This window comes from Nasonia vitripennis, chromosome 3, assembly GCF_009193385.2.
Source record: "Nasonia vitripennis strain AsymCx chromosome 3, Nvit_psr_1.1, whole genome shotgun sequence".
Lineage (NCBI taxonomy): Eukaryota > Metazoa > Arthropoda > Insecta > Hymenoptera > Pteromalidae > Nasonia > Nasonia vitripennis.
The window spans coordinates 2605117-2614765 of record NC_045759.1 but is presented as its reverse complement, the minus strand read 5'-3'; the positions used below and the strand labels follow the sequence as shown (position 1 = coordinate 2614765).

At 40.5% G+C, this 9649-nt stretch overlaps 2 protein-coding genes across 2 annotated transcripts; one reads left to right on the top strand and one right to left on the bottom strand.

Annotated features, from left to right (window-relative positions):
- Window positions 1-2729: 2729 nt before the first annotated feature.
- Window positions 2730-4498, bottom strand: LOC103315668. The gene is made up of 4 exons (XM_008205730.3): window positions 4035-4498; window positions 3822-3911; window positions 3192-3748; window positions 2730-3111 (listed from the first exon to the last, which is right to left on the bottom strand). The coding sequence occupies exons 1-3, from the start codon at window positions 4080-4082 to the stop codon at window positions 3518-3520; spliced, it is 369 nt and encodes a 122-aa protein (XP_008203952.1). The 5' UTR covers window positions 4083-4498; the 3' UTR covers window positions 2730-3111; window positions 3192-3517.
- A 292-nt stretch (window positions 4499-4790) lies between these two features.
- LOC100122664 (gamma-taxilin) lies at window positions 4791-9369 on the top strand. Its single transcript, XM_016983494.3, has 6 exons — window positions 4791-4909; window positions 6200-6276; window positions 6566-7231; window positions 7310-7468; window positions 7544-8458; window positions 8540-9369. The coding sequence occupies exons 2-6, from the start codon at window positions 6211-6213 to the stop codon at window positions 8567-8569; spliced, it is 1836 nt and encodes a 611-aa protein (XP_016838983.1). The 5' UTR covers window positions 4791-4909; window positions 6200-6210; the 3' UTR covers window positions 8570-9369.
- Window positions 9370-9649: the final 280 nt, after the last annotated feature.

Here is a 9649-nt window from a genome sequence, read left to right as displayed (position 1 = left end):
TTGCAATGCTTCAACGAGACTAGCTAAATTTTATAAAATCGAGCAAAACAAAAGCGCGGAGTAATATAATATATACAAGTAGCCACAGTATACAGTCATAAGTGAACCAATTACACAGCGGCTGATTACCACCCTCGATCCAATCGAGCCGCGCATCCTTCACTCTCTCGCTCCGCTTCAGCACCTCTGTAGACACTTTCTTACAGCCCAAGCTGCCGCACGCGTCCATTGTCTTCCGTTATAGTCACGTTCGGCCTTTTACGGCAACGGCCAGCTATATACGTGATCCCGGGAGCTTTACGGCGCACACCAGCAGCCGGCGAGATACGAGGCTTGCGGAAGTCGACCGAGGGGGATCATTTCGAGCTCGGGATGTTTCCGCGAGGATGGACGGAAAGGTATGCGGTCGATCGATTGCGGGGGTGTAGGAGGAAAAGTTTCTGATTCCCGAGTTTCTGATCATGTTTATACTCGTGGCATCTAACTGAGATTTGTGTATCGATGCTTGTTCTTTGTTCGCCGAATCGCTGCTCATTGTCGATGCTCTGGGCGACGACGAGATTAGATATATGTCATATTCGTATGCGCGAAAAGAGCGCCACATACATCCGCTCGCGAAGGAAATCGATATCGAATACGATTAAATTCTCTAGTATATAAGTAGTATAATAAACGGCAACTTTTATATCGACGATAAAGCTCGCGCACATATAACAGCGGCGCGAATTGTCTGACCGAGCGTCGTTCTACTTTCCTTAAATCGCTCGCAGCGCTTATCAATGGTATTCGAGCGCGAGGCAAATTATTTTTCATCGCCGAGTAATTATGTATACCGCCGCGATATAATTCATCCTTTATTCATGCTGTACACTCGATTCGAGCAGCGTATTTATATCCTGTGGGAGATTTCAGCTGCATCGCACATGCGTATATAATCGAATATGCAACTATTATTAATTTCGGCGCATAAACGAGCGATTGCGCGCGCTTGGCGCTTGCTTGCGTCATTACTCGGATTTGCGAGGATGTAAGGGAATCTGTCGATATATATATATATATATATATATATATTTTATTCGAATAGTTATTCCTCCCCCCCCCCCTCAAAAAAAAAAAAAAAGAAAGAAAAATCACATCGATTCCAGAAGCAGAAAGCCCCCGCCCTATAATGGAATGTATGTCCAAGTTACACAAGAGACGGGCATAACAGCCGCTTGCCAATGCAAATAGCGCAATTCGCGGATGGACTTATCGCTGCTGTTATCGTCGTCGTCGGCTCAACGAATCGCCGCGTCGAAAAACGCAGAGAGCGCGAATTATAGATTTCGTGCGCGGAATCGTTGAATTCGTTATGTAATTTCAGGCACGCGTATACATTCTATAATCCGGTTATTTTTCGATTTCGCTGATTCACCGCTCGATTTTCGGGGATTCACGGTGTTTTCACTCCGTCGTTCGTTTTAAATCCAGCAAGAAAACTCAGCTAAGTCGCATACGTCGCATATAAATACAGCCGTCGGCGGCGAACTTGACTCGACCGCGCCGCGTCGATATATCCATCAGCTATTATTCTTATTTCCAATAAAATTTCTCGGCGCCTCTTCTCCCTTCTCGAAAATCCAAAAGGAAGAGAAGCGCCTCTCCTCGTCGCTTCCTGCCACACTACTATATACGTATAACGTATAGTACACGCACACGCACACGCACACACACACACACACACAAGAAGCATCGAGCGAATAACCCATCACGGCATTCGAAACGCGCGCTGCAGTTCTGTATGCGAATCAGCCCCGAGGATGAGATAGAACGTGTGTGTGTGTGTGCGCGTATGAAGAATTCCAATCTTCTACATCTTTGGACGGCTATCCTATAAACATACAATGGACAATGCCGAAAGTAAGGAGGAAATTCACTTGGATAACTCAGTCACGCCGTGCATACTGATCCCGCATAGGAATCAATTTCAATTATCATTCGCATGCTAATCCATACCTCTATTTTTCAGATCCGGACGCGTGTGTGACTTAGGATATATGTGTGTATATATATATAACGTTCGCTCGATTACGCTTTAGTGTGTGTGTGTGTGTGTGTGTTTGCGATGAGATTAGAAATTTGCTATAAGATAAGTATGAACCTTAGGGAGATGACTCGAACTATTAAATTTCGCTCGGAACCTCATCTTCTTCGCTTATATACAACGGCGCCTCGTCCAATTGTCATGCCAGGCCGATCCTTTATGGTATAATTGGTTACGTTCGCTTCGTGTTGTATTACTTTTAATCGCCTGACGCACACGTGCAATGCGGTTTCTCTGCGCATATAGCTCATACTCTGCGGTTTTTTTCCGATCGCCCGCGCTGTTATACATATTACGAGCGCGTGGGCGAATTTTTTTGGCTCCCTCGCACGGAGCTGTAATTATCATAGGAATCGCCGGATTTTGCGATTATGGCCCGTGCCGAGTATTTTTGGCCCTGGCCAGGACTGGCGAGGAGCGAATATAGCGCGAGCTTTTATTTTGAATGGATTTTGTTTTAGCATCGTGAAAAGTAAAAATTGTTAAAATTATCATTTGTTAGTCTATGAATTAATGAAACTGCAACGTAAGGTCAGTGCAGCCATCTCGCGGTAAGCGCCAGTCTACTTTAGCCAGCAGTAGGTAAACTCGCGCACCTACTATTTTTCATAGATTATACTTACATTTAAATTAATCTTATTATAGGTATTTTTTGGAAAATAATTTTTATATTCCTCAGACACAAGTGGTCTTCTAAACGACGATACATCTTCCGAAGACTATTTTCAACACTTCATAGCATTGTTGGTAATAGCGACGGCTTTAATTATGGTATTGTAATCAACAGGATCACAACACCTGTTCCCGTCGTTCTCGTTGGTAGTCGATTTGAGACAACTGTCGATTTCCTGACTGTAAGCTGGCAGCAGATTCGTTAGTTGAGGGTACGCCGCGTAGGCGCAATTCCAAGCGTTCGCTGTGTTCGTTATGGCTGCGTAGGACTGAATCATTTGACTCTCTTTCACGATGAAACCGTACAATTTGACCAAACGCGCCTTTTGGATGTCGCCTTGCCCGGACTCCGCATTCTGTTTTTATTATCGAGGAAATTTTTGTTAAATTCGCTTTGTCGCTAATCGACGTCAATAGTTGAGTAGAGATGACTTACGTGAATTGCGAGAAGCACGAGTAGAGAAACGACGGCGTAGAACTTCATGATGTATATTGGGGCGACTTGACAGGGTCTACTAGATTTGCAGTAATCTGGCCTTTATTTATATACGATCAATCGAGTCAGTGTTATCGAGCAGTCTGATAGCAAAGATTATTAATATTAAAGCGAATATGACGGGATGTAAACGGGGAGCAAACGTATTCCCGACGTTTTTGTCGCGAGAGCGAAGTTTCGCTTGAAACTTCAAATCTTGCCTAAACAATCTTTATTGGTCGCACTCAATCGTTTACAAAGTCGTTAAAAATTTTAAAATGATAAATCTACGACGAATTGTCGATGCATTCCGATGCAGTACTGCTAACGATCGATGCCTCTTTAATCATGCTTCTCTTGAGCTTATCACAGCATTTAGTAGCTTCAGCTTGTTCAGCGTGTGGAGCCACGCACCGGTCGACGTCCACACTGTGACGATTGATGAGTTCGCTGAATTTTTCGCTGGCAGCTTTGTAGCACTTCCAAGCGGCTGGTGTGCTTTTCGTTGCTGCGCTGGACTGAAAATTGGGAAAAATGACAGTCATTATAGCCGTTATAGAAATGAGTATACTCGAAGTTATCGGTACTCGCTTGAAGGAGATCTTCCATGCCATCGACGTACTTGACGAGGCGGTCGACGTGCTTTTGTTTTAAGTCTTCTCGCCAGTCTGCATAGGCAGTCTGTGAAATATTTATTTATATATCACTAATTTGTTTGTCGGCTATTATTCATTTCGCGGATAGATCTGCTGATAAGATATACACATTTCCAGGAACAAATGGTAGATAATAACAAATACTCACTCGTATAGTGCAAATCGCAACAATGATTGCAAGAGCGCAGACCTTCATGTTTGATTATTATTTCTTACAACAAAAAATTAAATTTTGCTCAGGTGTTACCTGTAGAGGTGCTCGTTGAACACTGAACTCGCGGAGATAAAGTCAAGCACTTTAAACTTGATTAGCGATGCTGTTTTTTTTTTTTAGCAGTGGGCCACTGGGTTATATAATTAGATTAACCTTATCACGAGATGATTTAGATAATTCGATAGGACGCGATAAAGCTTCTGAGCATGATCTTTGAACTTTGAAATTTTTCCACTTTCGGACCCTCCCTCCCCCCACTACCGGAGCTTCGCGCTTTCATTCAGATTGCACGATAGATTTTGGAAATCTCTTCACAGGTGTACAGCTTATACATTCATGCGAACAAAGCTTTCCACAAGGATCTCAGTCCAAAAATCACGCGCATAATTTGGCAAAGTCGGCATCGCAACTACATCATACGCGATAAAAATGACGATAATTTTTTCTCGCTTACACAATACGAAAAAAAAAAAAAAAAAAAAAAAAAAAAAATCAACCATTGAAATTTCCCAGCATATGAGCACAGAATAAAAGTATAAAAGCCCATCCATATCGCCTGTAGCCCACCACGACGCGTCTTCTCAACTGACGCGCACGTGGTTGACGCGCGCAGCGGCGACGGCCCTCTAACTTTAGCCAGCGCCGATCCCGAAATAACGCATAATATGCTTCTCTCACTCGTCCGTATAGTCTTCGACGCAGCTTCTCTCGAGAGCTGCACACTTTTTACCAATTTTCCACGAGTCCGTGTCGTCGTCTGCTCTCACTCCGAGTTTCGTTTAAACTACACGACAAGCTGGATAACGCTGGTAATTATCGATTTTTGCGCTGGAAAATCGGATGACGATTTTTTCATCGGTGCGCGCGGGGAAAAAGTTGTCCGAATAGTCCTAATTCGGAGTTTTGATATACGTGCGCTGTAATTATACTTATATGGTCGCGGTTGTTCGGAAAGGCTCGACGAGTGTATTTGTATGTGTGTGTGAGGTGGATAATAGAGACCTACGAACGCAGGTATTTCTATAAATAAACATACGTGTGGTTGGAATGCCGTAACATACGAATATTTGAAATCTATTAGGTATTTTATTATTTTTCAATTTTAAACCGATTGCTTGCCGAAGTGGAACGTGAAAAACGATACCTCTCCGCGCGTAGGCGCGTATAAAGGTTGTCGCGAGATACGATTTTCGACTCTGACCTACACGAATATATACACAGCGAGAGCGGAGGTCAAAAACCTTATTCGAATGTGAAACGTGCGCCAAAAGAGCGATTAAAATTCGCACTTTTCAAAATCTTCCCCGTCCATATGGCTTACACCTGCGCGCGGCATCGATATTTATTGGCATTCGATTACCGGTCACGATCGTCCAACTCGATGCGCTACGATATGCGGCTCAGGCAATCGGGAAGTGCGAACACGAGCTTTTTTTTTATCATAAGCCATACGCTTCAACGGAAGTGTCGTCGTGTGTACGACCAATCGACGAGTTTATAATGGCATAGAATAAATAAATAACGACTCGGTTGAGGCTTTTATTGACAATGAAACTCTCATTGTTGATTATTCAATGATGAATTATTCAATTATAAAACTTTTACATTGAATAAATATTTACGCAAGGAGATGTTAAAAATGTTGCGAGTATAATCTTGTGAAATGGAAAAATACTTTGTGTAATGATTCATTAGGATAAAAATGAAAAAATCAAAACTTAAAAAGTTATCGGTTACATAATACAATATTATAGGTGAATAGGAAAAAATCTCGTCGAGCTACAACACACAAGCCGTCGTATAAAAAGACAAAGCAACGGCATATATATATATGTGTGTGTGTGTGTGTGTGTGTGTGTGCCTATAATAGCCTCAGCCCCATTATTTTTAAAAACGAATAAATCATGCGCGCGCATAGACTCACATAATGTAATGTACATACACACACTACACTAGTACAGGGCGCATCAGTGTAGTATACCCCTATAACACTGTGTCAACTGTGTGTTTGATCGTTAAAAAAACACGCGCAACGGCTCGTTTCTAATAAGGCCAAACAAGACAGGATTTACCGACTAACACTTACGTTTTCACCACAGATGAGACGACCATGGAGAACAACGAGACGGAAAGCATAAAAATTGAGTCGGTCGTCGACCCGAAAAAGGAGATCGAAGTGAGTATCCCCCGGTTCTTTTATCTCCCCGCATAACCTCACTTTTCGCGAGATGCTTTGCGCGTTTTTCCCTCGTTCTCGAGTTTTTCGATGATTTCATGAGCTTCCAGGGCTAGATTGTTGGATTTTGTTCAAACTACGGTACTCGCCGTTTGTCGAGAATGATTTTTATTCGATTTTGTTGGAAATTTCTCTATGCGGTTGGAGACTCAGTAGAGGCTACTTGCTTTGGCCGTAACTAGATTTTGAGCATTCGATGAACTTTATTGACAATCTATATGGTTTCTAGGTGAAAGCAGAAAAGGTCGCTGTGTCTAACAAGGAGAGGCGAAATGGCAAGGAAGAGAAGCCGAGGTCCAAGAAGGACGACAAGACCATAGAGCAAATCCTGAAGGGTCTAGGTACCTTGGAAACACCGGAGGAGAAGCTGTCCGCTCTGTGTAAGAAGTACCTGGAGGTCATAGATGAGAATCGCAAGTTACAAGCGACTCTCAAACAGACTGAGAAGAAAGTACTGATGATTCAGAGAGAGAAGGAACAGTTTCAGTCAGAGAAGAGCAAAGCTGTTCTCACCCGGAGTAGACTTGAGAGTCTATGCCGGGAACTGCAGAGGCAGAACAAAGCTGTGAAGGAGGAAAGTCTGTTGAAGATAAGGGAGGAGGAGGAAAAAAGGAAGGAAGTTTCTGCCAAGTTTCAGAGTACATTGGCAGAAATCACTGCTCTGATGGCTGAAACCAATGAAAAGAATGTCAAGTTGCACGAGGACAACATTGAGATTCACAAGAAATTCAAGTCAGTATTCGATGAAATGGATATCAGGGAACAGCATTTCGAGGGTATGCACCAGATGATGAAGCACGAGCTTCAGATGGCAGAGGCCAAACTGGCCAAGATCACTTTGGAAATGACGGAAGAGAAGGAAACCCTTTTGAAAGAGAAGAATCAACTTTTACTTGTAAGTATGCGCAGATCATCTTGTTGATGTGGATTCAAATTATTTTGATTCATTAATGATGCGATTGATCTTTTATAGAAACTGACAGAGTACCAAGCCAAAATTAAGGAGCTTCAAACTGTTGAAAGTAACTTGAGGAGCCAGGTGAATATGTACACTGATAAATACGAGGAATTCCAATCTGCCTTGACAAAGAGTAATGAAGTTTTTGGAGGATTCAACGAGGAGATGGAAAAGGTAACGAATTTGAAAAAAGCCTGTTAATAATCTCAAATAATGCTCAGGAATAACAAAAGTATATTTTTCAAACAGATGTCCAAGAAAATTTTAAAGTTGGAAAAAGAAACAGGTATATGGAAATCACGCTGGGAAAAGAGCCACAATGCCTTATTGGAAATGGCAGCTGATAAGCAAACGAGGGACGGTGAAATCGCCACACTGAACCGAAAGTGTTCACTTTTGCAAGAGCTATGTAAAGCTTTCCAGCAAGAAAGAGCAACGCTTTTAGCACAGCTGAAAGAAAAATCTACCAACAACAATGAAGAAAACAAAACCGAAGACAATCAGATGCTTATTGAAAGCGTCAAAAATGCTGCAGAAGCTTTAACGGTTAATGGAACGTCGATTATTGACGACATAAATGCCAAACTCCAAGAACGAACCAAAGAAACAAAGACTGAAACTACTTGCCCTACCGCAGACAAGACGGAATCAAGTAGGGAAGTTTCAAATTCAAAGGCAAAAGAAATTCCAAATAAGGAAGAAACCGAAAATATCAGTACCAAGACTGTAAATAGCAAAGATGACAAAAGACTTGAAGCGAATGTACCTGTAAAAACAGAAGAAACTAAATCTACAATCAATAGCCCTTCTACGGATGTAAAATCTGAAAGTTCCACGGAATGTAATAAAAATGAGAAAAACTCCTCGCAAGTGCCTGTTGAAACAAAAGTGGTATCCGAAACCGCGACTGTTACATTAAATACAGAACAATTACCAGAATCAAAAAGAGAGGAAGTAGTTGATTCGGTAGTTTCGAATACTCCAGACATAATTAAGTGTGTCAGCGAATCACAAGTCAGTGATAAGAAGGAAAATCAACTGCAGGAATCAGTGATTTCCGAAATCGAAGATGCACCTAAACTGGAAAATCATGCTGAAAATGCAGAGAAAGTAGTACCTAATGGAGAGGTCGATTCTCAGCCAGTGGCAAATAAGAAGCACAAGGTAAGATAGAAAATGTTAATCTTATTGTTAAACATGTATCTTAAAATACAAAATTCTAAGAAAATTAATTTTGTTTCGTAGGACGGGAAGAAAAAGAGAAGCAAAAACTAAAGCATTTTTACTAAAAAGAGAAAAATGCATCCTAAAGTGATGTAGCGAGATAACTCCAGAACCAAAAGTCTATCCAGTAGATCCCACTGAAGTTGAGTGTGAATCTTTTAGATTTGGAAACTTTTGATGAGTGAGAAGTTTATATACATAATGTAAGTGTTCTTTTTAGAATCAAGGTTACTCATTGATCTCAAGTCAATGTATTTTTGGTAATTCTTGGAACAGATTTCAATAAGAAGTGCATCCTTCAAGACTAGTTCCTGTATTGTACGATCGGCCGATTATAATTATTGCCATTCAGTTTTTAATTTAAATAACGTTACACTACTTAATGAAACTTAAAAGGAGGTACACAGATGACAATTTTAATATTTCTATACTACATTCTAGATTATTTAAAACTTTTTTATCTCTACAATCGCAAACGTGTTTACTTAAGCCGTGTAAACATTTGATTATATTTTATAAAACGAGAGTATTTACAGATTGTAATTCAATATTCAAGAGTCATTGAATACGATATTATCTAGGAGCCTCCATTTCTACATTTGAGATCTAAATAACTTTTAATGTTTTCTCGACTGCTCTTTAATTAAGTTAACAAGTTATTTCATAGTGTATTTATTTATTTTTTATTTTCTCGTTCAACACTGTAATAATAAACGTTTCATTTCGCATCAATCGCTTTTTTTACATTTGATTGCAACAATCAATTTTGCATCGATTCATATCCTTCAAACGTACTTAAAATAGCAAAGTGGTATGTAGTAATTTTGAAAATTATTTGTATATAAAAAAAATAAAAGCATAAACACGTATTATCTTCTTGGTGTTGATATTTTGATTGTCGACTGTTGGAACGATGTAGGTCTCTTGGTTATCGACACATAGATGAACTTCGAAATAGTATTTAAAATTCGACAAGAAGGTATTTATTTGAAGAAAAAAAAACTAGAATTTAACGCAAGGTTTATTCCAGAAAATTATACAATTAAACTTGAACTTGCCTCAACTAAGTGCACGCATCACTGTACGACTAGAAAATTTGATTTAACTAGACAACGGGAAATAAATGGAATC

What these genes read in the sequence shown, in the direction of transcription:
- LOC103315668 (XM_008205730.3), bottom strand. Translation starts at nt 4,082, where the DNA reads ATGAAGGTCTGCGCTCTTGCAATCATTGTTGCGATTTGCACTATACGA. An exon ending in TTGCGATTTGCACTATACGA is followed by an intron (nt 3,912 to 4,034) that starts GTGAGTATTTGT and finishes AATATTTCACAG; the next exon opens with ACTGCCTATGCAGACTGGCG. An exon ending in GCATGGAAGATCTCCTTCAA is followed by an intron (nt 3,749 to 3,821) that starts GCGAGTACCGAT and finishes CCCAATTTTCAG; the next exon opens with TCCAGCGCAGCAACGAAAAG.
- LOC100122664 (XM_016983494.3), top strand. Translation starts at nt 6,211, where the DNA reads ATGGAGAACAACGAGACGGAAAGCATAAAAATTGAGTCGGTCGTCGAC. An exon ending in TCAACGAGGAGATGGAAAAG is followed by an intron (nt 7,469 to 7,543) that starts GTAACGAATTTG and finishes TTTTTCAAACAG; the next exon opens with ATGTCCAAGAAAATTTTAAA. An exon ending in TGGCAAATAAGAAGCACAAG is followed by an intron (nt 8,459 to 8,539) that starts GTAAGATAGAAA and finishes TTTGTTTCGTAG; the next exon opens with GACGGGAAGAAAAAGAGAAG.